We start from the raw sequence: 25,709 nt of genomic DNA, 5'->3' as shown, positions 1-25,709 counted from the left end.
CTTTTTTTTACCCTATGTTTGCATCATATCAAATACAAGGTGGTCTGAGCACATACCTGCGTTCTACAGTAAGAATCCATGATAAAACTAATGCAATAATAAATTAGGTATTCTGTCAATGTCATGTGAGGATTCAGCTTTTGTTATTTCAATAATGAGAAATGTAGAGATTTTTGCTTCAGTACAGTGGATGTAGAGAACAGAAGTATGACTTCCTGGTTCTTTACAGTATTTCAGCATATAAAAAATTCAGATAGGTGCATTTCCCTTGAAAAAATTATAGTAACATTATAGATAGATCTGAAAGCACTTACATCAATATATTCACAAGACGCAAAACTTCTTTAGCATTTCTACAGAAGTTTTAGTCTTTCTGTCCTATTCAGCCTTTCAGTAGTGTCCTGCAGTATAGTTGAACTGGTTTTACCAGTCATGGTTTTGGAGTTTGAGATATTGGTATCTGCATGGCATAATAATCTCCTGAGAATAAATCCGACTTCAGTTGCAATTACCATCTGTGACAGTAATGGTTATGATTCATTGTGATTGAGTGGAAAAATAACAAAAAATAATTCTAAGCTTTATTTCTATACAGAGAACATTTTGAAATTAAGACATAGTATTGGACATCTGATTTCACTTTTAAAGTTATGTTTTCCTATCATCCCAGTTATTCTAACATTTTATCTTTCCATCTTCTAATTACCAAGGTGGCAATTAAGGGTGTGTTTTATCAGAGAAAGAACTACATCAACCTAATGTCCTCCTAAGTGAAACAGGTCTGGAATGTGAACATCAGGGATGTTCTCTAGTGGTTTGCCTTTCCCACAGGTCAGGAGACAGATGTTAAATTATCTGCAAAAACAGTCATGAAGCACCCACACAAACTAGCCCTAAATGCTGTCATACTTGTCATACTTGTTCACAGCGCTCTGTTAATCCTTGTATTGCAATTACTTTAGCATTCTGGTCCTCAAAATATCCTGTGGATGAGAGCAACACTGGCATTTTTACTGATGTTTTGGGTGAATCAGAACTTAGCCTGTGTGTGTGCAGGGACCTTCAGTGAAGTACATTATAAAAAATTTTCTCATCTGTCATTTCAAGTACATTTTAAATCATTGTCTCAGAACAGGTCCATTAAAATGCAGCTTAAATCATACCCCAGCCTGTAAACTAGATTCTGTGTGTGTGACAAGACTATTTTAATAACTACATTGGGTGGCTTTGCAAGATATATTGAAGGCACATATTATAAAAGTGACTTTTATAACGAGCCAAACTTATCCTTGATAAGCAATAGTAAGCAAAACTCAGGACTGCCAGTATTACTTTAGGATTAGCAGGTGGGAATGGGTCTGAGTGCTCTCATAACCCTTAATGGGCCTAGCCAACTTCACCTGGGACCCCCACCCACACCCTCTGCCCACATGGCCCAGGAGCTCCATATAAGCTCAGCCCTGGCTGTAAGCTCTTTTAGCTCTGCTTTATTGATCCAAATTTCTCTGGAGATTTGGGTTCTTGGCTGAACTTTTCTGCTCTCCTACTATCTGTCTTGTTAATTTTGTTTGGGTATTTCAGGGTGGCTTCTGGGATTTTTGTTTTGTTGTTGGGGTTTTTTATGTATTTATTTTATTTTTTTTCCTTTTTCTGTTGTTAAAATTCTTGCACCAGGGTATGTTGCAGTATCTTGGTGTAGCTGGTTCTGGTGTTCTACCAGACTGACTAGGAGTTTTCTACGAGGACCAGGTGTGTGGTGCTAATTCTTTTTGTTCTTTCTTTGATCATATTGAACAAGGGGATTGTAGACTAGACTTCATATTTATTGAAGTTGTAACTTTATGGTTTGAGGGTTTTTTTTGCTCTGCTTGACTACCACCTATTTAGGTGTTTATAGAAAGTTTCCTGATTTCTTTGGGTTTTTGTGCTCTTCTCTGGATCATTATGCAGTTATAGCTGCAGAAAATCAATCAGCTATTTCTAAATCAGAAAATGAGTTTGCAGGATTAATATTGTTGGTAAGGAATGCTCAAGACCAAGAAAGCACACAGAAAACAAAGAGGATATTTTGGTACCTAAACTTCAAGGGAACATCTCCAAGAGAGTAAAGGATAGGATTTTAATTCAGTTCTGATTACCACAGAAAATGTCAGTCCTAGCAAAGTTAATGAGACACAGATTTGGCAATGTGGGAGGTCAGGAGACAAAGAACCAGAGTAGCATCCCTCACAGTTGTCTGACACAGTACCTGCAGTGGCAGGGTCATAAATTGATCCTGTAGTCAATGAGTCTGGCTGCCCTTGAGTAGGCAGATTATTTTCTGATTTGACTCCCAAAAAGCAGCGTTTTCTGTACTGCTGTGCCCCAGAAGGCAACCTAAGCTGCCTTTGGGTTTTGAGTCTCTGTGGTTTCCGATAAACATACTAGCACTTCTGTTTGCAGCTGAACTACTTTTTGGTGTGATGAACACTTCCAGGTTTTCAAGAGTGCTGCAAGAAGGATCAGAAAGTGTACATGAGCACTGTTGTCCACAAATCCACATCCATCCAAGTCATATTTCTCAATACAAACAGTAAGTAATGCAGAGTTTTTGGGTTCCAGGTATTCCTGAGTAGCAATATACATGCTATTCCAGGTTTGTTTTTAAAAACACCTAATAAACTAGTGGTGCTTTTCAGAAGCCTGATCCTCTCTTGCTTTCTTGTCCATATCCAGAACATGAAGTTTGCTGGACAAATTACACGTGAAATTATTTCATTACAGTTTTCAAAACAGAATTCAGCCTTCTAAACTGCTTGCCTATTACATGGTGTGATCCAAATTGGATGTGACTTGCATGGAATTATGCTGAACTTTTTGCTTTGTCTGAAATTCATATCATGCAGTAATAATGGGTGTTTTTTCAATTGCCTGTATTTTCAGGATGCTGATAAAGCACTGGAACAATGCCAGGTATTTTAGGAAATGCATTGCTGTTTCCCTGGATCACCAGATGTTACAATACATTAACTCTGTTTCTGGAATAAACAGTAATTTTTATTGTATTTCTTTAACTAGGGTGATTCAGTGTTAGACAAAAATCTTTACCTTTAACATGAGAAATGTTGTTAGCACCTTGTCTTCAAATAAATAATTTAGATAACATGCAGCATAAGGTATGTAACTCTTTCCTTTTTCCTCTATAATCTCCTTCAATGACTGTAAGAGCTGTGTCTTATTTTTATCATGCTCTATTGTTCAGAGTTATTATTTATGATTTATAACAGAAAAAATCTTTAAAAATAATGAAACACAGACTTGGACATATTTAAATGAATCTAACAAATGCATTGTGTGAGTCTGTGTGGTACCAGAGAACAGAACTATAGTTGACACAGGATTATTTCCTGCTGGAGTTTTGCCAAAGAAAAATTGGCATCATTCGCACTATTCTTTATTGCGAGTCTCCTCTAATGTGTGGTTAATAAAATGCGAACATCTGGGCCCACAGGGTAAACTCCATGTGTACAAGAGTGTAACTCTTCCAAATCAATTTTGATTTGCAAACTTTTCACTCAAGCAAAACCATCCTGGAGTATCCGCTCTGGGGCCATGTGCTACTTTAGTGCTACTTTAGCACTACTTGGGGTTTGTGGAGCTGAAGTGTTAGATAAGCTTTGTTCCTTCCTGTGCTTCCCGTTCAATTGCTGTGTTCTCTTTATGGCCGCACGGGGACTTCCATGGCATGGCCCCAGGCTTCTGCAGGCAGCCAGCACTGCTGCGATTATTGATCTCCACTGGAGAGCCAAGGAATGAAATCACAGGAAAACAGAGCTGTCTTTTGGGATGGTTACTTCTAAGGTAAGGCATGTGGTGGGCCAGAGTACAGGAAGACATTTGTCATCTCTGCTGGCAGGAAGCTGCTGATGCTGATTCCTCAGTCTGTTTCTCATGTTTTCCCTTGTCCTTGTACCTTGATGCTTAACACCTGCAGTGGGTGCTGCAATCAGGTGTAAGGTGAACACTGAGCTGTGAGCAGGGGCAGGTGGGCTTCTAAATACTGCACAGATTTGTGATTCTGGTCCTTTCCACAGCAAGAGGGAAGCCCTGCCAAGTGCTTTGGCTATAGCAGTTACTGGCCTTAGTTTAAATTAACTTTTCACACACCTAAGCATCTGGTTGGGTGTCTTGCTAGATATTTGTATTCCTACTGGGTGTCTTGTTGGGGTTTTTTTAATGTGAACCAGATCCTCAAACCTGCTCAAGCAGGAGTAGTAGGAGAAATCTTTCTTTCCTTTGTGTTAAGCAGTATGTGTACACAAAACCATAGGTTTCATGCAGTAGAAATATGCCAGTGCTTTTGCTCAATGGTATTTTACTGTATTGCTAAAAAATACCTAAAATCTGAGGGGGAAAACAAAGGAGGGGCGTGAAAGATGAGGGGAATTCTGCCTCATAGCTGGTGGCAATGCTTTGAATAGTCCTGAGCACTGAAGGGGATTGCAGTGCTTGGGTGGAATTTTGCTGCATAAACCACATGGTTGCATAGAACTTGACAGTCAGTAACTTGGAGAAGAAAAGGAGTTAGCATAAAGAGGGCAGTAGATTCTTTAGAGTCTGTCTTCTACATAAAGTCTTAGGTCAGTTTATCCAATGCTATCCAAATGGCTGAAGAATGCAACATTATAAAAACCTGATGAAGTAGATCAGCTTTTACAAGGTCTGTGTGGGAAGAAAAGAGCCACTTCTGCCATTAAGTGGGAGACTATAATTATACATAATTCATAACTTCTGCATGATGTATCTTTCGGGTAAATGGGCAAGTGGAGTCCTTGTCTGGCAGTGCTGAGCAAGCAACCTCTACCTGTGTGCATGTTCTTTGTGCATGTCAGGATGGCCTGTATTTAACTGAAGTGATGTCTAGATCTTGTAGCATTCTTGTTTGCAGAGGCATTTTATAGACATTTGTGCTAGTGCTGTAGTTTTGCTTCCTGCTCTAATCAGAGTCCATCATTTTGTTCATGCATACCAAACCAGGTTTATAAGAATAAGTCTTAACCAAGCAATTAATCATTTCTGATTACAGTTGTCAAATTCATAGATAATCAGCTTTTTTAACCATGGGAATAGCAAATCAGCTTTTCCCTCAGTAAAATGAAAAATTCATACTCTTCATATGAAATAATGGACAGCACATAATTAGTAGAATATTGCATGTAATTTATATTTTTATAAAAATAGGCCAGTACATCGTTTTTGTTCCCTATGAGCTCTTGTCTTAGGCTGTTTCAAAAGTAAGCTGCCTTTTCTGTGACTTCATTGATAAATCTCTTGATTGTTATGTTGTCTTGTTGGTTTATTAAGTCAGTAATGATTGAACAGATTTTTAAAAATTATAATACTAACTACTAATGAGAACTGTACTTCTTCGGGCATGCCTGGGGTCTGGGTGGAACATAAATGCAACAGCCATGACAGTTGATTCTGTGCTCAGCTGTGAGACACCTGTGTACTTTGTTTTTGGGGGATGTTTTAGCTTTCAGGATTGGCCTCATTTATGTTACCCCGTCTCCTGCTGGGTGGTGGGAATTCAAGGATGGCTGGCACTGCTCTTTCTCCCGCATTCTGCTTCAAGCACAGGTCCCTTGTATTTCTCTAGGAAGCCACACTGCCAGGTCTGTGCTGCCTTCAGCCCCCTTCTTGGGACATTGTTCCCTGAAAGGAGCCATTTCATCGTTTTTCTACTGCTATGTAATGCAAATGAAGTGGGGTGCCCTGGGGCAGCTAATGTACTCGGCTACACCACTAGAACAGTGCTAAACATTCCCGAATCTTTTCTTTTCCAGAGATCTCATAACAGAAGAATCTTTAAATCTACTAATTGTAATCAGGGCTTGTGTATTTGGCAGTTTTCCCTTACTCCCTAACCAGCTTTACTATTTCTGCCAAGCCACCCCTTCCTTCCCACAGCTTTGCAAAGCTGGATCTGAGACTGCTTGTACCAGCTCTGGAAAAATGGAGCCATGAATTTCTTCCCACAGATGTAATGAATTCTGCAAAATTATTTGCTCTTTTTGGATTGTTTATCACCTCAAGAGCAAAATTCATGGTTTCAGTGCAGACTTGCATTCCTTCCAGAATGCGTTAGTCTTCCTTGTGTTATATGCTCCTCCTCCTCTTCTTGCAGGATGGGGGAATGAGAGATCTGCAACTTTTGTATGGATAAATCCCTGATGCTTTACTTGCTGGAATGTATTGCATGTGAGCATGCTCTATTACACATTTTGTGGTTAGCTGCTAAGGAAAAGGTATCCGAAAGCAAAGGAGCTGTACAAGTTCTATCACTCCAGCCTTGTGCTCATGAGGTGTGTTGAGGGATTTCTCAAGTGTAGTAAATCCTTTTTAATTAGGAGGCATGAACTGAGACTTCACTGGGGCATGTATCCTAATGGGAACTTGGTGTATACTTAGGTTCTACATGCCATTCTACACCCTGCGTTGTGCATATCTGCCTTTAGAGTTTGTACTCTAAGTACCCTTGCAAAAATTTGATCATTCAAATAAAGCACAAAACAAGTTCTTTGCCTTTTGAATGCAGTAGGTGTCTGTGAACATGTGTGTGCATGTATATGCCTACCTCATTTACCAGAGAGAAGCAATTAGTAGTGACCTTGGCCATTTGGGCAAAGGTGGTTTTTGTCTTTTAACATAATGGAGCAGATTTCAGTAAGAGTTAAACTCAAGATGAGGTGAGAATGGGCATGTACTGCACATGATTTTGTTTCAGCTTTGCAGATAAGATTGTTGATAGATAAATGATTTCTAGTGAGGTGCAAGTATATGCAGAGGTAGAAAGCATAGACAGAGTTGATTTGGGGATTTTTCTTTACTTTTGAATGAGGCTAATCTCTTGGTGCTTGACAGGGCCAGATCTAGGCACAGGCAAAGGAGGCAGCAGTAGAGATGGCAGAATGGGCCCTGGCAGAGCCCTGAAAACCTGCCTGGTAGCTGCTGCTGCCAGGAATGGGGATAAGAATATATGAAACAGCAACTACTTTGGAAAAAATGGGTTATGCCAGCCTTTGCTGGATCATGTTCACTTTTCTGTAACAGAAAAACATATCTCTGGGTGTAATATGTGTGCTTCATCCTCAGGGCAGCACAACTTAGTTTGCTTACTCTGCTAAGAAGCCTTGAGCCAGCTCTGGTGGTTGGCTTGCTTTCACTGTGTCTTCCAAAGAGAATTACTCATTAGTGTGTTCAATTACTCATTAGTCACTTCACAAATCAAACAGATACTGCTTTAAAAAACAACTGTCAGGTGGGAAACTATTGATGAATAGTGGCAGATACCCATGGATGTTTACAGACAGACAAAATACTTAGACCCCATGAAATGAAGCATGAGAAATTAGCAGAACTGAGGAGAAACTCATCTGTTCCAGCAGTTGTGGGGTCTTATGTGGGGTGCAGACAGAAGTGGCAAGGTGGAGAAATGCAGGAGAGTTGCTCCAGATGTCACAGTTGTGGAGAATGCTCTTGGGCCTTTGTGAGCCTTTGTGAAGGGACCTAGAAGCAGCCTGTTTTGAATTGGTAGAGGAAGTGAGGGATAGAGAATTAGTCTGTGAATAATCAGTCATTAGCAAGTGTTGCTTTTACTTTTCCACAATTCTATCCAGAAGAAACTATAATGTCTCCAATTGTTGCTGAGTCCAATGAGTAACTTTCCCCGGTGGCACACATCCAACCATTTGGTCTTCTGAGCTTTCTAAGATGGAATACTCTTCCCTTGCCCAGAAGTGTCATCTCTTTTGTGGCCACTAAACTGGATTTCCATGTAGGAGTCTAGACTGCAGATTCTTCCAAATATCTAAATGAATATAATGCAGGTTTACTTACACCATGTGAGGTGCCGCCACCTCTATGTGAGACAAATACTGATGGATTTAGCAGGAATGCTGCCACACCAGGGGCAAAAATGAATTTTCCCTCACTATTGCACTTTGAGGAACGACACTGCAGTGTCACAATGTACAGCACTCAGTATCTGGGGATAACTCATCCATGCAAGTAGATGTCAATTGATCTACATGTCACAATAAGCAAAAAACCCCCTACTTTGTTAAATGTTTCTCTCAGAGCCTCAGTAACTATTGGCACCTTTAGATCCCTTTCCTATTTTTCAGGATTTCTTTGCATTGCCTTTTTCTGCCACTCTGACAAAGCTCTGTGTGTCAGATGGTTTTTCTAGGCCCTCATTCAGCAGCCAGCATCAGGATTGAATATCTCAGCAATAGCAGCATAGTCAGTTATGACTGTGGCAACAGTGAAAAGGAAAAATTGGGTCTATAGTGAGATCCTTTTTCTTGGAGGCAAAACAGTCCAATGGGCAAGGATCAGTTTTCTAAAGGAGCCCACCACCGAAAAATATCAATAGAACCATTTTGCAATTTTGAAACAGCTCAAGTCCTGCTAGTCTGTGTCCTATCTGTGAAAAAGCTATCTTTCACTGATTGATCCTGCACATCTGGAAGCTGATGACACAAGTCCTGCTGCAATCTGTGGGGCAGGATTAGGCATTCCCACAGTTTGCTGGTGAGGACTGGCACTATTGCTGTACTGACAAGGAGAAAGTACACAATGAAGGGATGAGGCAGAGCCCTGTTTTGTGGCTAAGAGGCACTTAACATGTTGCTGAGTTAAGGCTATGGTAGCATCTGAGCCCTGGCCTGCTAGACATCATCTCTCTCTCTGTACAGGCATTTAGGGAATCTTAAAAATGGTTGGCATGGTGCTGAAGCAACAGCTCCATCACAGGATTAATTGTCCTGTTTTATCAGGTGTTTTTTAAACAACTGGGAGCTGCAACCCTTGTGACACAGTGAGCTGGGCTTTTTCCTTTCACTGCCCCTGAGGTTGCCAGGATAACCTTATAGTTATGCAGCTGCAGTACTGCAGCAAGCAGTACTAGACACTACTACTAAGTGTAAGCATCCTGCCTTAGGGATGATTTTGGCATTCCTTCAATAATATGCAACAGTGCCAAACTAGAGATACCATACAAATTAGAAACACAGCTTGCACAAAAATGTTTTGTATCCCTTAAGTGTTTAATTCAATTGTATCCTAATATGAATTTACTCTTGCAGTTCTAGTTGAATTTTACTTAGTATTACTTTATGCTCATAGAATTGGAATGGTTTCAATATTTCTTAACCACCTAGGGAGGAAGAAGTATCTTGCCTGCAGCAACAGAACAGGCTCTGTAGCTGTGCTTTCCCCTGTCAGTGCCAGCCTTTGCTCTCAGAAGCTGGCATGCAAGCTTTGCAGATATCTCAAGCTTTCCCTAACAAACAAAACTGGAGCTTCTTGTGTATTATGCATCTTTGGGGGCAGGGAGGAAGTAGAAAGGGAAAAAAAATTTCCTAAGTCTCTAGTTGGACAAGAGACTTAAGTAATGGCTTAGTAAAAATGTGAGAGATTTTTTCACTTCTTTCCTGCTGGTATAGAACTTTTTCATTGTTGTTGACTGCAGCCCAGGAGTAACAGATGAGAAAAGGATTTGTAAGTGCACTTCATGTAGAGGTTTAGGAACCTGGAATCTATTTTGTAAATGTTATGATACTCTAGTTACCCTCTACAGTCTTGCTGAGTTAATGCAGTTTTGTGCACTTCTGTTATTCAAACACATGGAATTGAACAGGTAGGAGGAGGGGAAGGCTGTGCAGTGCTGCAGCTGCAATGTGGAGTCACCTGTGCCACACTGGTGACCACAGATGTGTCTGCCCCCAACACACTGCAGAAGGGACAGCTGCCCCTTTGCCTAGGAGAGAGTAAAAGGGATGTCACTCACCCTGGGAATTGGACATGGTTGGGCAGCATCTCTTGCATATGCTTGCAATGGCTATGCCTCCTTGTTGTCTGGTAGATACTGGCCTTATATAGAATTGGCCAAGAAAAAAAAAACAGAAAATAGAAGTTGGTACTTTCTTACCAGTTTGTGAGTAACTACAGAAGTAAGCTGACATGGCTTTCTTTTAGAACCCAATCTCTTAAAGTAATTGAGCATGTTAGCTGTAAGCAGGAGCAGCCTTTTAGTGTTAGGATTTACAATATAAAATCATTTTACACTCAGTATTTACCTCTGTTTTCCTTTTTATGCTTTGCACTTTGCACTATGCATTTCTGTTTTTATGCTTTGCACTTTGGTAAGGCAGATTTCCATTTGCTCAGCTGAAAGCTCTCCAAAGCTGGGCCTGCAATCTGCTGTGAGCTAATAAGAGCAACCAGGGTCTTACATGACCATTGTGCCCTTGTGTTGAGGCACTGCAGGCTACAGGGAAAATGATTACCAGGTACTGAGATAATGCCACCCTCAGACAGGGGGCATATGCACAGGTCTTAACTGAGTGTTTTAATGAGTGTCAGAAAATTAACAATGACATTCACCAAGGGGTCAATCCAGGATGCAGTCTGTCTGGTGGCTGAGATCACTATCGCTTTCCTGTTTGGAAGACAGGTAGTGTGTCCTCAGTGCAGCTATCTTCAATGCTTATTGCTTCATTCCCCATCCTACAGACCCAGGATCTATCAGGCCTCCACTGGGGCTCACTTTTCACTTATCTAAGAAAGCCATAAGTCTGATTTCAAGCTAAACCCAGATGGGAAAAAATGCTTCTTCCAGTGAAAATTGGGAAATAAGGGCCAAATGAAAATGCCATGGGGACTTTCTAAGTGCTTGAATAAAATGAAGGTACCTCTGAGTACATGAAGGACTAATGTAAGTAGGGAAATTGAATTTCAAGATACCATCCGGTTGTTTTGCACCAGAATTAATGGAAACTGAAGTGATGAACATAAATTGTGTAGTCTTGATCAATAAAATAATCTGTAATTTCATCCTGAAGTTCAATCTCAGCTCTGTGATGCTCCATGTTAGTAACTGGCTTTCTTACTGGGATTTAAGGAAAAGGCTGAGCCTGTAACACTTGTCATTTTAGGGGTGAAGAAAAGGCTTTGACAAGGCTGGTCCCTTTGAATCTCCAGTTAGCAGAGCCCATCCGTGCAGACATACAGCTGACTCCTTAAGTCTCAAAGGCTATGCTGCTCAGATGGCAAGGCCTAGGGGCTGAAGATTTGGTGGCTTTCTGCACATCCTAATCAATGGTTGGAATTGACAGTAGCTTGTGAGGGATGTTTCAGTGTGTTTTCAGTGAGTACTGATGTTAACATTGCAGTACTTGGATGGAGGAGTTTGGGTGAGCTGTATCCTGACTAATAGAGCAGGGTTGGAGAGATCTGGCTGTTTGGCCAGATGTAGCTGGGGAAATGGTGTATGACTGAAATCAGTACTGGTTTTGCTGTAGACTTTAGTGAGAGGTGAACTGCCAAGGGGCTGAATTCAGGAAGGCATGGAACTGCCTGGATACATAGATTTAGGCAGTGCAGACTGGAAAAGCACCTGAGCTAGAAATGCAAGTCACATAATTCAGATGCTCTTCAAAATCTCATTTCAAGAGTCTCTGTTGCATGTTTATTCCCATTACTGACTGCATAAGTACATTTTCAACTCTGTCACTGCACACTCAGATCCTTTGTGCTTTGCTGTCTTGAAAACAGCCATAAGCACTTTTCATTGAGCTGCTTTGCTTAGGTCTTATTGAAGGACAGCAGAAATCCCAATCAGCTTAGAGCCCACCTGGGTGTCAAAACCTCTCCCCTGTGCCAGCCAGCTTGTCCCTCTGCAGGGCAGAGCTCCAGCATTGTGATACAGGTGCAGTCCAGCCCATCACAAGGTGCTTCCCAGTTGTGTGAGACTGGAGATATGCAACAGCAGTGGGTGCTGGGAAAACAGCTATAAACTGGCTACAGTTTGAAATAGCAAATACATCAGACAAGGAGTGGGGGAAGAAAAGGGAGAGCGTAACATTAGATTTTCTATGCATTTTTGACTGTGTAAGGAGTCAATTACAACTTCATAGTTTTGCAAGAAAATTTATGCTGCTTCAGAAAACTTGGCCACAGGGCAACAGGGTCTACCAATTTCACAATTCAAAATCCCTTTCTGGCTCTTGGACAGGTTTTGCAGATGTTTCTTGCGTGCTTAGGCACCAATTCTGCTAAGCCATTCAATGAGGGACTAGTATCCTGCCCAATAGTGACACAGAGCCCCTTCAAATGGGGAACTATGCTTATCACCAGTCCTGGGTTTTTTTTCATTTAGAAGGTTTGAGGGAAAACAGTCCCAAACAAAATCCATTAAGTAAGGTGCATTTTGTTTGTTCTCACTAGTTGGAATCATGTCAACAGTGATCAGCTCTCAAGTATTTGTGGGGATTTTAATACTGGGATGCAACATATATTGTGCTGCCAGAGCCCAGTTCAATGCCTCAAGCAAACCTGTGTTTTGGGCAGTGTGTCCCCAAGAGGAAGGAGCCATCCCTGCAGGGAGCATGGCCAGCTCTGTGCTTTTGCAGTAGCAGGTTCATTTCCCATTCACTAACTCAGAATGGGGTTTTTCACCATATAAAATAGTACAAGGCTGTGATTGTTAGCTGCATTTCTACAGATGACTTTTCAAAATATGTTAAAGTTGACACATATCAATGCTTTTGAGAAAGTTATGCCCCATTATTGAGAAATTCAAGGATTGACATGAAGTCAATGACTTGAAAAATCATGTAGATGATGCAGTGTATATCTTTATCTCCCTCACTTTTAAATGACATATTCAAGACAAAATATCTCTCCTTTTGGCAGGTTTTTGATGCATGGATTGCTTTATAATTTCTTATTCTATTTATTGGTTTATAAAATTTCCAGTTCCTTGGCTTGCTTTGTAAATACTGTTAAAATCAGAGGAAGGTTCAAAAAAACCCCATATTTGTCCATATGGCCTATGGCCTGAATCATTCTGGGGACTCTGTAAGGAAACTCATTCCATGTCTACTGACTAAACTTATATAGAACGTTCATTGCCTATGAGCTTAAATTTTTTTTCTGAGTTTGTTACATGCCCTGATATCCTGCAGAAAATCAAAGCACTGGAAGGAAGGAAACTTCTCCTCTACTTTACTCTGAACTAGCAAAAATGGAAACCAACAGCTGTTTCAGAGCCAAAAAGAAATAAAAAGCATGTAGCAGGTGTTACCATGCATGTATGTCTAATTGCAATCTAACAGTCTGTGAGCCAGCTACCAAACTGTGTGGAGTGAGATCATAATTTGGGCAGAGAAGGGGAGCAAAGACAATGGGAAAGTGAGAGAAATAGTTTTGGCCCAGGAAATTAGTGTCTTTATAGGGGAGAGAAATGAGTGTAACTAGGAGCAGTGAGTTGTGATATGCTTTTGTTTTTGAAATGTTGTCCTCTTGACTCATCACTGTCTAGAAAAATGGGCCATAGGTGCCAAAAATACAGGGGAAATGATGGCATGTCTGGTCCGTGGCTCAGTATAAGTAAACCTGATGGACTTTGTCAGGTGAGATGCAGCTCATGGTTCAGAGGTTCCCACAGAGCACTTGCATGTCTGCTTCTGGGACTCCTTTCATGTACTCTGTGTATGTCTGCTCACACCTACCCTTTGAAGGATCAGATGTGTGAACATCCCTTGTGATTTCCTCATAAAGGAGCTTTCTTCAAGCACTGCATTTTTATTCTGTGTATCTCAAGTGCTCCAGTGCAAAGGGTGTTCAGGATGGATAGGAAGACTAACGTGGGTAACTCTGGAGTCACAATTGCTAAACTGGGTCAAAGGGAGTATGGTATATATTTGGCATGTGATTCTCTTCTCACTTGTGCAGTGGAAGTCTGGAGTCAGCAGGATTTACACAGAGGTGAAGCCAGAATGAATTAGAGGAGGGAGCACCAGCCTGTTCCCAGCTGCTCTCTCTGGAGGTTTGATGGTGGTTTATTTTAATGATGTTTTTCACTGACACACCCCACAAGTTATAATTTGTTCTCATTTTTGGTGATCAAATCAATCTTCTATCTTATTGTCAGTTATTCACTGATAGCAATTCTCAGTTAATTTGGTTTTTTTAACACTATCTTACTGCATAGATAAACCAAAGGATTTCTTGGCCTGGAGGACATGTGCCAGTAACTTAAACTGATTTAGAAAATGCTTTTTGAGAATTTCACTAGGCAGCACACTGAAAGCACTTTGGAAAAAATATTTAAAATTAAAGCAAATTAAAGCATTCAGTATAATAGCAGAAGCCCAAGTGTGCTTCTTTCCCTTGTATGGCACTCCTTTCAAGGAGTGAAATGTACTCCTGCACAGTTCAAATAAGATCATGTATCTCTGAAACCCTCCTTGCAGGGCTTCTGTCAATGTCAGTGTCATAACAGCTCCCTGTTACCAGGGTAATACTTCAAAAATGAGAAGAAAAATCTACAAATGTGTAGTTTATTTTGCAAGTTTCCTTTAGAAAATTTAATCAAACCCAGAGTCACTGAGGTTCTGCACAACTTCTAAGGGGCTTTGCCTTGGGACTTTGACTTAGATCTAACCACAAGCAGAAGAGATCTGAATTATACTCTTAGAGGAGAGTAAATTGTTGACAGGTGAAGTTGGGCTGTTGTTGATGCCTTTTGGTCTGCCTGAAAGACCTCATCTTGGAATGGACAATGTAGGTTACATATTTGGGGGCAGAAGCTCCTTGGGGCCTTGTTGCCACTTGGCTGCTTTTGCACTTAAAGGTCTTTTCAAATCTAAATGACTTATAATTCAATTAATCACAACCTTCATTGCTTTAGAAAAGCTGCTGAGCAGTAAATTGCTAAGTATAATATTTTAATTAGTTAAGATCAGGTGGTTTTCCCAACTTCTGCTGATCACAGTAAATAGCAATTAAGACCAAACAGCCCAGAGTGAGGGTGCTGCAGCCATGGAGCTCAGTATTAGGAATAATCAAAGCCAGAATACTGTGCTTATTAGTGCCTGGGCCCTTTGCTGGCCTGCAGTTTGCTGATGAGTTCAGCTTAATTAAAAGCAGCAGGGACAAGTTGATAGCTTTTTGATCCTGCTCCTACTGTCTGAGAGTGCTGATGAGGCAGGCACTGCTCTGGCACAGAATAGAAGAGCAATCTCTGTCTGGAGGCCAGGGGTGGGGTTTTCCCTGTGGAAAAAGCAGCTTTCAGGTGTGTTTTGCCCAAGAGACCCATGAGAAGGGCTAGTGCCTGCCCTCAGCTGATCATCTGCATAATAAATTCATGTCAGGGGGAGGACCAGGCTGCTGCCCAGGAAGTTTATAATTTATTCATGTGGGAGGAAAATACTGAACTTGCTGGATCACCTGGCTGGTTACACACTCAGCTCTGAGGATGGTGCTGCTGATCATGAAGGAAGAACTGTGCTTCCAACAAGTACAGCCTGGGGAAGCTATTCCCTCATGTCTCACCTTTCTTCTCAATGACCTGTCCATGCAGCTCCTTGTAAGACTGGTGCTAGAAGCAGATTTTTCCAGAGCTTTCATTCTATTTGTTTTTCAATTGAGACAAATTAATGGCAAGAGGTACTTGTAAGTGCCAGGAAACAGAGGAAGGCGTCTCTTACTTTACGTACTTGGGTAGCAAAATGCCCCAAAAGTGTCTCAACAGCTGAAGTATTGGGTTCTGCTTTTGGGTGTGTGAAGCCTCAAGTGAAACATGCACTACAAATAAATTGCAGCCTGTTTTCTCTTAAGCATTTGGGGTGGAGGAGGTTCCCAGAACACAAGTGCCATGTGTTCCCCATAGCCTGCTCCAGCAGGAGCCTGCTGGCCCTGGGGGCTGAGGGAGGGAGGCTGAGGCAGGATTCAAACTTCAGGCTTGCCTCAGGGAATGAAAGGATGAGGTAGCTAAACAATAAAGGGTTTAATTTTGTCCACTCCACTTAAGCAAAGCTCCTCACCATGAAACAATTTTTATCGAGTGCCAGAGAATCTGTTATAGCCACATGAGCCTATTTCAAGTTTTCCAATGGCAATATGTGTGTGACAGCACTAACTGCAAATTATTTTTTTTATACAGTAATGTCTGGCCATATGTTTACACTCTGTGTTTAGTAGCAAAGAAGTTAAACAGTTTTTCTCATGCCTATGGATTCCTGACTTGGAAAAATCAAGGAAAAATCATTGCATTTCTCCCACTTTTCTTGTTTGCTGCTGTGAGCCAGTGTTGTTCTCCAAGCACTTTTAACCTAATTTGCTACACATTTCTGGTTGTAAACCATTAATGGCAAATATTTAAAGTGGGAGTGCTGGGGTGTGATCTGCAACATGCCCCAGAGCTGCTGCTTTATCCCAGGATATAATTACAGTATCCTGTGACTTTTCTGCCTTTCAAATGAAATTTCAGACAATCCATTTCCTCACGATAACAAAACCATCACTGTCTGTTTTCAGCTTTTCTGCTCCCAAAGACTAAAACCAGCACCCCCACAAAAGCCTGAGACTTTCCCCAAAGCTGCCTGAAGTCTACAGGGCTCTTTACATTGATTCCTGGAATCAGATTTCTCCTACCAATATCAATTTCATTAATGGATTTCCCCCTCCCCCCCCACCACCATTTACAGGCCAAGTGACCTTTGTTCTTCAAATATTATTTGGGTATTAGGAGCTCTGAGATAAGGGAGGTACTAATAAATCATCTGTATGACACTTTGCAGGGTCAGGGCCATAGCAGGCCCTGTATTTTTAAATGGAAAGTAAAAGTGGAACACTGTCTCACTTCAGAAAATACTCCTTGCAGGAACAAAACTTAGGGGACAGAAAGCCACAGTCTAGAAATGTGGAAATTTTAGAAAAAATAATTGTCCTTCTGTACACAATAATGCTGAGGACAGTCTAGGGGTGAAGAGTCTAGCTTTGAGCTTTGCTTTGAAAGTTGAACTTCAGAGCACCAAAAGCAGCACCTGTTTCTTAATGAGGTGCTGCTGGTTAGTGAAACTACTCTGAAATGTATTCCACTTAAAGATATTATTCTCATAACTACATATCCTACCCATCAAGCTATTGTGGCCAATTCCACCAGTGTGCTGTGCCACCTTCAGGTAGAAGAAATGTTCAACTCAATTTTATTCTTCTGAGGATACTCTTGAGTTATTGGTGAGTTTGCTTTTTTAATGTTAAATTTGCAATGACTAGGCGAATCTGCCTGGAGTAGCTTGTGGTCTTAACTTACTGCTAAGCAGGAATATTTCCTAGTCAAATCTGAAGTCAAAGTCTAGATGAAAGCTGCTATAAACAACTGGGAGATTCACTGTGTATCATCTGGAGAGGAAAAAGGCATCTGGAGGTTGCTGTTCTTTATGTACTTCACACATTCTTCCATGAGCAGCACTGGGATCCCTCTATGAGGCAGCTCCTGCAGCAGAATTCCTCACCTAGTTCTTGATCTGCCTCACATAGGGAATGGGGCTGGGACCAAGGGAGGAACAACAGTGTCTCCACACACAAGTCCTTGGAGCTGGGCTCTGCTCATGGGCTCTCCCAGCCCATCACAGTATGACTGTGTGGCCTGCAGGCAGCTGCACTTGTTAGGGCTGCACTTAGGAACTCTCCTCCTGCAGTGACATCTCAGTCTTTGTAGCTCATGGCATGGAAAATGCAGGGAAATGATGTCTGCCAACACACCTGCTTTTGAAGTGTTAAACACTCCCAATCAAGATCCAGCATGTTTTGACAAGGTGAATTATCCTCTTTGAAATGTCCTTGGCTTGTTGCCTTGTTCCTTCTCATGAGCCTTGTTTGTACCAGCAGGTTGCTGCTTCAACACAGCCATGTCATCTGGTGCCTTTAAGCTTCAGACATACTGTACCTGCAGGACACACTGCAGCCAGCCAGGAAGTCCTCAGAACATGTATTTCAGGAGCAATACAGAGAGATCCTTCCTCTTTTTTTCAGTTTAAGGTTGCTTTGGATCTCTGCTCTTTGGGGAAGGACTCCTGTGGGTGTGACTGGGCAGGAAGGAAGGTTATTAAGAGCTCCTGGTTTAATAAAACCTGCCAGTGTTTTGCAGTGCATAGATCAACCCTACTGTACTTCTGGAAATCAAAATCACCTTTTACAAGTTTCTGCATGACTACAGGAGTATAATATGGCACAGTTGTAGAGGAAACTCTCAATATTATTTGTGTAAATCATAGGGCACAGCATATGGTGTCTAACTTGACAGTTTTAGCCTTGTGTCTTGCAGAAAGATGGCAAGCAGGGAAATCCTATGAGTTATTCTTCCAAAGAATAACTACTGACATTGTAATGTCTGGTTAAGGTGCTGGTAGTAGGTAATTATCCATTTGCTAACTCATATATTCTTCCTTTGAGGCATACAATTATGTCTAAAATGACAAAAAAATCAGTACATAGCTTTTCTCAAATCTGAGTTTTTAAAATTAATGTAAAAAATACATTCTTTGCATAGACAAACATAGTTCCAGGTCTGTGTGCTAGGAAACTAAATCTGTTTTCTTTTTTTCTGTTTAACCCTGATAGAAGTTATCCTTACTGATTTTAAGGTTTGTGGAGATTTTTGTTTGTTTGTTTTCAAAAGCCTCATTTTTATTTGAAAATAATTTTTATTTTTGGCATTTGTCTTTCATATTTAAATTTACTTTGAGCACAAAGAAGATGGAGAGAACAGCTTTCCTCTCAGTATGCAGGTGTCAATGTAACTTTACATGGAATGAATTCATTTAGGGTACATGAGAATTACCATCAAATTAGACTACATTAGGTGTGGGACCAAACTGCAGAAAATATTATTCTATCAAGGCCACCAGCACAGAGACGGTTGCATGAGGTGTTTATTTATGCTCTTGTGTCTAAGCAGGGAATCTGAGATGAATGTAGCTGAGGAGCAGCTGAGGACACTGTGTTTGTCTGGCTTGAAGAAAAGGAGGCTGAGGGGTGACCTCATTGCTCTCTCCAGCTTCCTGATGAGGGGAGGCAGAGAGGGAGGTGCTGAGCTCTTCTCCCTGGGATCCAGTGACTGCATGTGAGGCAGTGGTTCAAAGCTGGGTCAGGTTGGGCTCAGATGGGATGTTGGGAAGCATTTCTTTACCAAGAGGGTGGGCAGACACTGGAACATACTTTGAGAGGTGGTCAATGCCCCAAGCCTGTCAATGTTTTAAGGGACTTTGGGACAAGGTCGTTAGCAACACACTCTTAACTTTGGAGCAGCCCTGAATTGGTCTGGCTGTTGGACTTAGATGATTGTTGTAGGTCCCTTTCAACTGAAATATTCTGGTCTATAAATTATCAAGTTGTTCTGCCTGATTTTATTTCTATTTTTACTTTGAGGAAAATACCTAGTGATAATTCTCACATTTCATTTATGGAGATGTATCCTGCTACAAGCTACAGCACAGTAACTCTACAGTGCCACGAGATGAATGGAGCTCCTTACTGTAACACAGCACATCTCTGTGAAAAGACCTTCAGTTTGGACTTTTTTTTCCCAGAGTGCTAAAAAGCATTTACCTGGCCTGGTGGGAGAGACCTGCCCTGAAACTGAGTTGTATGACAGTGAAATAGGTTAGTCTTCTACAACAGAAGAGTGACCTGAGCACATTGGTCTAGGGGCAGTTCTGGGTCTGCTTTCACCAGATCCCAGGATTCTTGAAAGAAACACAGAGTCTGTAATACAGAGCTGTAGCTGTGGGAAATGTCATGGGAATTTTTAGGTTTTCATCATGTTCAGCCCTGTAAGATGTAAATGAAACATCCACTAACAATGCAGTTTATACAGCAGCCCCTGGGATATGTGTTCCTCCTGTCCTGCTGCAAAGTTTGCTCCCACCCAACCTGTGCACCTCTGCCACTGCCATGACTTCAAGAATGTGAATTAAAGGCACTTGCAGATTATTCTGTGGAATGTAAATCTTCGTTTAGAGGAAATGCAACTTCCATTCTTTGTGTTTGCATCTGTGTAACTTGGCTGTGATCTTATGACTGGTCTCTCAGTGAGCATATGTCCAGCAACAAAACTGTGAAATCATCTTCCTGAAATTTATCTGTATTGATAATATTCCCTGGAGGAAGATCAGAAAGTTTGACCCTTCAGAATGGTGGCCTTACAGACTCAGGGGTACCAGCAGCCTCCTTTTGAATACCTCAGTTCTTTTCCCCTTTGAAGTTTAAAACTTAATCACTGAAAGTCACTGAAATAGTACCCTGAAAGGCAGCAGTTTGCCAAGCCTTGACTGAGAGTCACATGTGCCTTCAAAGTTGGAGCTATGCAACACAGCTCAAAAATCCCCCCTTTTTTTCCCCCAGAAGCAAGCAGAATCTTTCTGCCTATTGTATTTTTTTTCAATTAAATAATCTCACTTTCCATTGTCTATTGTCTATTCCATTATTCTATTTCTATTTCTATTGTCAAGCTAGTTCCAATCCTCTTGAGGATCTCTTCATCAGCCTACCTAAACTGCCCCTGGTCCTAGGAAATCTGCTCTACTTTGCTGTTGAATTTTCATCCTGGTTGTCTGTGTGTGGTAACTGCCTGAGTGGAATTATGAACAGCATACCTTTCTTGGATTTTTGCATGGCAGTTCTCAGGTTCTCATCACAGCACCATGTAATATGCTATCAAGAATGAATTCTTCAGTTCACACTGCTGTGACATGAGGTACTTGAAATACTTGGCATAAAGGCCCCAAGCTCCTGAAGGGCCCTGCAGCTCCTGAGCTCTTGCTGCCAAGCAGCACTTGGGCATCTGTTCTTTCATTTGTTCATTTAAAGGAGCATGGACACTTATTGTACAGCTATGCAGAAACTTGTCTTTGCTGCAGAGATAAAATACATATTTGAACTGTATGATACAAAAAAGAAAGGTCAAGTTGTCAGATTAGTTTTGCTTGAACCTCTGTTACTACTTTGTATTACTGTACAAGTAATGCAGAATGATTTGGCCATTGATTTAGGCCAGAAATAGTGGGTAGTCTGCTAATAGATATCACTGACATTTGTCAAAGTGACAGGAAGGAATCAATGCTGTACAATGTGCTAGATTTGCTCATTATATCAATCTCTAACAAAAAATGTATCTAAGTGCCTTGCTTGATTGAAGTCATCTTTCAAAAAGCTACAGCTGAATGACTGCTGCATTCTTTAGGAAAATAAAGCTGCACTGGGTTATCCTCAAAAAGCTTGTGGAAATTTTGAATATTTTAGGTAATATAATGCACAGCCATTGCTGTTGCTTTAAGAAGGGTGAGCTATTATGTGCTGTCTCACCCATGTGTGGCATTCACATCTCCCCCTTCCACAGCAGAGCCAGAAGTTGGTTTTTTTATTTTTTTGTTTGTTTGTTTGTTTTTAATCTTTCTACTCTTTTTGACTGGGCAGGGAGTGCTCCCCTCCCTGGGTGCACATCCTCCAAAGGCTGTCAGTTCCTGCAGCTCTCCTGCCTCTCTACCCACTGCAAACCACTGAAAGGGTTCTCTTCACAGTTCCAGGCCCTTGAACCAGTCAGCTTCAAACATGTTTGGGATACCGATCTATTACCTCGGACACGCCCAGCCTCTCGTGGAGGCGGGACTGTCAGGAGCTGCTCGGGACCCGCAGCCGGACCTTTCCTGAGCCGGGCTACTGTGCCCGGTGAAGTCCGAATGGCAGGAGATAAATAATAGCAGTAACGCATCAAGGAAAACTGACTTCCTCCTGTGTTGGTAGGAGATTCCATTTTGTTAAAGCTTTTCCAGCCCCTGGCCAGAGCCCAGCGTTTCACCTGTTGCTGGTACACGGGTTGTAATAAAGCCTTGCCACGAATTATATCCGTTTTAAAAGCAGATTATTGCAGACCCATTTTTATAGCAAGAGGAAGCCTTGTTGGCAGCCTGCTTTAATTATTCTCTGAAGCTAATCGAGGAAAGAGAAACTGTTCTGAACACAGGAAGCGCCATATACACATTTGAGTGCCTATTTCCACAGGGGAGGTACAAGTGCTTAAGTGTTGCTGATCTCCCGGCACACGAGCAATCTGTTAAATGGCTGTAAAGTGCAGGCTTTCATAGGAAGGGGAGAATACACCACCCAGCGTAAAACACCTGCTTACTCTTCACAGTCACCGGAGGGAGACAAGCAACTGTGCTCAGGAGACTCTGATCACCTCTGGGAAAGCCGTAGTTCTTTTCCCTGACGGTAAAAGAAGAGTAAGGAGACTGAAGAGAAATCACGTTCCTCTAACAGGGTACTTAATTTATTCCATCACTGCCTGATGCTAGCTGTGAACTTAGTATTACCTGAGGCTGGTTGCCATGATTGCTGTATCTGAATTACTTCTGTGATCTGTTACTAGAGGCAATAAGGTTTCCACTAACAAGTGCTATTTCTGTAATTTTTCTCCATGTTTAGAATAAAATTTTTCTTTGGTATTAAAAGTAGGGGTCTATCTATTGGAACAAGCTTACTTACTATTTGGAAACTACATGGTATGTAATGCATGATGTATAGTATGGTATTGCCTGATCTGAATGGATAACAGGTATATGGAGCACATACTGCTTCCCAAAGGAGAGCCTCCCAGTGTCTCCAATACCTCCTCTTACTGTGCTGCTGAAAAGTCTCACCGGCTGGACAAAGCAGAAACCCTTTCCAGAAGCCTCTAAATTAGATTGGAGATTATTTGGAGCACATCCATACGAAGTAAGTTCATTTAAGTAAAGTACAAGAGCTCCTACAACTGAAATGTCACTGGGGTGTTTGGGGTGTCCGGAACCTTTTGACAAAGCACGGCAGAAAGAATTTTGTTAGATTTTAGTCACTAGCAGATTGTTATGCAGATGAAGCTTAACTGCTATAAAACAGGCAGGAGAGAGGCAGGGCTTACACCCAGAACACGTGTGTACCCAGCTAAATCTTTCAGCAGGTTCAAAATGTTCCCTGCCCCTGTAAGCCCACGGAATTCGTTTTCTCTGAGCACATCTCGTCTATTTCAAGCACTCAGTAAACATGAACTTTAGCTCATCAGCGGGAAAAGGGAAGAAGAATATTATTTGTGTACTATCCCTGTGTTACAGGCTTCAGTTGAATATTTAGCCAGCCAGTTTGGCAGGCCTTCCTGGTTTTGTATTAAAAGATTGCTATTTGCAGCTTGCAGAATAATTACAGAGTTTGCCGAGGTCCGTCCAGGCTCTGCTGCATTGGTGAGGAAGTTCATGGATCCCACCTGGCTCTGTGCAGGATCTGTTAAGCGTCACGCGTGCCTGGGTTTTTGACATGCTGCGTTTCAAGGTGACTTGCCAAAGCATTTTCTGCTTTGTCTTTCTCCTCGCTGCATCTGCATTCCAGTTTCTGTTGTTGCTCAGAATCAGTGATAAGAACACTGTGCCAGAGCTCCGCTGTCTCCTGTTTTTTGTGAGCAACGAGGGGGAGGACACACATTCAGCTGCAGAAGGGCAGCAAAGTTCTTTACAAATGAGCTTGAAAACCGCAATCCCCACTTCCTACTGCTCCTAACGCTGGAAAGCTGCCAGGATCTCCAGAAGAAAAGAATCCCCAAGACAATATTGCTTTTGTCCTGAGTTTGTTAGTTATCTCGAAACCCCTCGGGACGCCTCTGCAAGCAGATACCAATCAAAAGGAAACCGGACGCAGGGGAAGGACGAGGGGCTGGGGCCGGGCGCGGGCAGCTCTGTCCCCCCGCGTTCGCAGGCGGGTGCCAAGCGCCGGGCGCAGCTGCTCTCTGCGGGGGCGAAGGGAGACAAGCAGAAAGCGCTTCCCATCAGAGGCCCCTTCTGCAAGTCCCTCCCCGTTGCTCCGGGCACAGCCCCGGTGCCCAGCAGAGTGCCCGGCGGGGTAGCTGCGGCGCCGCTCTCCCTCCTCCCCCTCCTCTCTGCCCATGAGAACGGGAGGTGCGGGCAGCAGCCCCCGCCCCTTCCGTCCCTCCCTCCCCCCGGCAGCACGGTTGGGAGGTGTCCGGCACGGCTACAAAAGCGCCGGCTCGGAGCGGGCTGAGCGGTCCTGGTGCGAGCTGCTGACGGAGACCGAGCCTCATTAGCAGCGAGCTGGGACTGCTGGAGAGAGCAAGGCTTGCGTTTGTCAAGGTACGTCCTCTGCTAAGGGAGAAACACGGTAGGGAATATGCGAGAGGGATGTTTTCCTCTGGTAGTGGCTTAATGCTGTTTGCTCTCTTTAGTGGTTTAGTTCCGTTCTTGTGCCGTTTGACTTTGCTAAAGTTAGTGTGCTGGGCAGAGGCAGTTTTGAACATGGGAATTGAATAGGCTTGCGCTAGTCCTGCCCTGAATGGCACCCTCCGTGCCTTGCTTGGCTGTAAGTGTGTCCAAGGAGGATGTTCATGTACTTTTTCCCCTCCGTGTGTCTGCAGGTGGATTTGTCTTTTAAGCTTTTCCCCTTTGAGGATCTCCTGCCCAGCTACAGTGATGTGGTTCTTGGAGAAGATCAGAGCGTCACATGAAAATGGAAGCCTCCCAAGCTCTTCATTCCTGGGACTGCCACATGGCAAAAATCTGCCAGAAAATGCCCGACTGGGGGCTGCTGCTTTTCCAAATGTACTCACTCCTGACAGAATCCCTGAATTCTGCATTCCCCCCAGGCTGACCAGCTCTGGCTCCATTAAGGGCAGTGGCTTCCACCAGGATCACAGCTCAGTGGATGCAGCTCTTACTTCTGGTTATACCCCCAGCTCTTTTCCACATCTCATTCAGGTGGAAAGTGTTGAAGAGGAGATTGCAGTTGTGGAGGAAGAAAGCACCAATGCAGACCCACAGTCCCAAGCAGCGCTCTCACTGCCCCACTTTCCCAGAGCCCCTACTTCCTATGGCTTCTGCACTTTGCTGGAAAGTCCCCACACCAGGAGAAAGGAGTCCATCTTCCACGGTGATCCACGTGGTGCTCTGCCCAGCCTGAAGCTGTCTCGAACCAGAGCTAACACCTTCAGTGGCAAAGGGACTATGTCTAATCCCATTGCTATCAGCTTTGCTTCTGTGAGACTGCCTCCCAAGCATCTCTCTCTGCACAGGCAAGGTGCCTGTGACAGTGATACTGCCTCCTCCAGTGATTCCTCTCCTTTCAGTTCTCCACTTCTCAGCAGGTCACCTCCCAGACCCGGCTCCCTGATCAAAGCACAAAGTCAGGAGGGATTGCTCTGCAGAGCGCTGAAAGCCAAGAGCAAATCCAGCATGGCCAGGAACAATTCTCTGTCTACAGAGGAGAGCAGCTCCACTGATAACAGCCCCAGTGCTATCAGGCGGGCCTCAGAGGGGCTGCTTGGCATGCGGAGCTTTAGCACATCCTGTTCTCCCATCTTTCCTCTGGACCTGCCTGGCAGGCGGGAGAGACTGGTGGGAGAGAGCACCGTGCTAATGGACAAGGGAGGCGTGTTGAGGCTGTCAGCTGAATACTGCTGCGAGAACGAAAGGCTGCGGCTCCGCCTGATCAGTGCAGAGGGTTTGTATGATGATTCTGTAGAGCCCAAAAACATAAACTGCTGCATCTCCTTCTCCCTGGTGCCAGGGAAAACACAGAAGCAGAGAAGCACAGTTATAAAGAGAAGCAGAAATCCCATCTTCAATGAGGACTTTTTTTTTGATGGCATTGCAGAAGAAGAGCTGTACAGCCTCTCTGTCAGGATGAAAGCAACAAATAAAGGGTGCAGTATGAAACGGGATTATACCTTAGGAGAAAGAGAATTGTCTTTAATGAGTATGTTGTCAGTGTAATGCTTCAAATATTCAAACAAATTGTCCTCTGAACGTTTTCTACTAAATAAAGTTTTAGGTTGACTTTTA

At 42.7% G+C, this 25,709-nt stretch overlaps 1 protein-coding gene and 1 long non-coding RNA gene across 8 annotated transcripts; both read left to right on the top strand.

Moving 5' to 3' along the window:
* The first annotated feature begins 1,494 nt into the window (after nt 1–1,494).
* On the top strand, nt 1,495–25,709 carry LOC146432822 (C2 calcium-dependent domain-containing protein 4C-like). 7 transcript variants are annotated; one of them, XM_085070852.1, is made up of 5 exons: nt 1,495–1,749; nt 2,443–2,572; nt 2,923–3,029; nt 3,735–3,840; nt 24,287–25,709. In XM_085070852.1, the coding sequence occupies exons 2-5, from the start codon at nt 2,463–2,465 to the stop codon at nt 25,638–25,640; spliced, it is 1,677 nt and encodes a 558-aa protein (XP_084926978.1). In that variant the 5' UTR covers nt 1,495–1,749; nt 2,443–2,462; the 3' UTR covers nt 25,641–25,709. The 7 variants fall into 7 exon arrangements, with proteins under 7 accessions (XP_084926978.1, XP_084926980.1, XP_084926979.1 ...); XM_085070854.1 differs by lacking the exon at nt 2,923–3,029 and having other exon boundaries at nt 2,477–2,572; XM_085070853.1 differs by lacking the exon at nt 2,923–3,029.
* On the top strand, nt 17,115–19,287 carry LOC146432823 (uncharacterized). Its single transcript, XR_014854338.1, has 3 exons — nt 17,115–17,648; nt 17,722–19,028; nt 19,059–19,287. It is a non-coding gene; the product is annotated as an uncharacterized LOC146432823 (long non-coding RNA).

The sequence above is a fragment of the Lichenostomus cassidix genome, chromosome 10 (genome assembly GCF_008360975.1).
Source record: "Lichenostomus cassidix isolate B80296 chromosome 10, HeHo_3.0, whole genome shotgun sequence".
Taxonomy (NCBI): Eukaryota; Metazoa; Chordata; class Aves; order Passeriformes; family Meliphagidae; genus Lichenostomus; species Lichenostomus cassidix.
The sequence above is the reverse complement of the archived record's forward strand: the minus strand, read 5'-3'. Positions and strand labels throughout refer to the sequence as shown.

Bases quoted from the DNA above. Each gene is read 5' to 3' on its own strand.
- LOC146432822 (XM_085070852.1), top strand. From the start codon at position 2,463: ATGAACACTTCCAGGTTTTCAAGAGTGCTGCAAGAAGGATCAGAAAGT. The intron at 2,573-2,922 runs GTAAGTAATGCA...CTGTATTTTCAG, and splicing joins CATATTTCTCAATACAAACA to GATGCTGATAAAGCACTGGA. The intron at 3,841-24,286 runs GTAAGGCATGTG...GTGTGTCTGCAG, and splicing joins TTGGGATGGTTACTTCTAAG to GTGGATTTGTCTTTTAAGCT.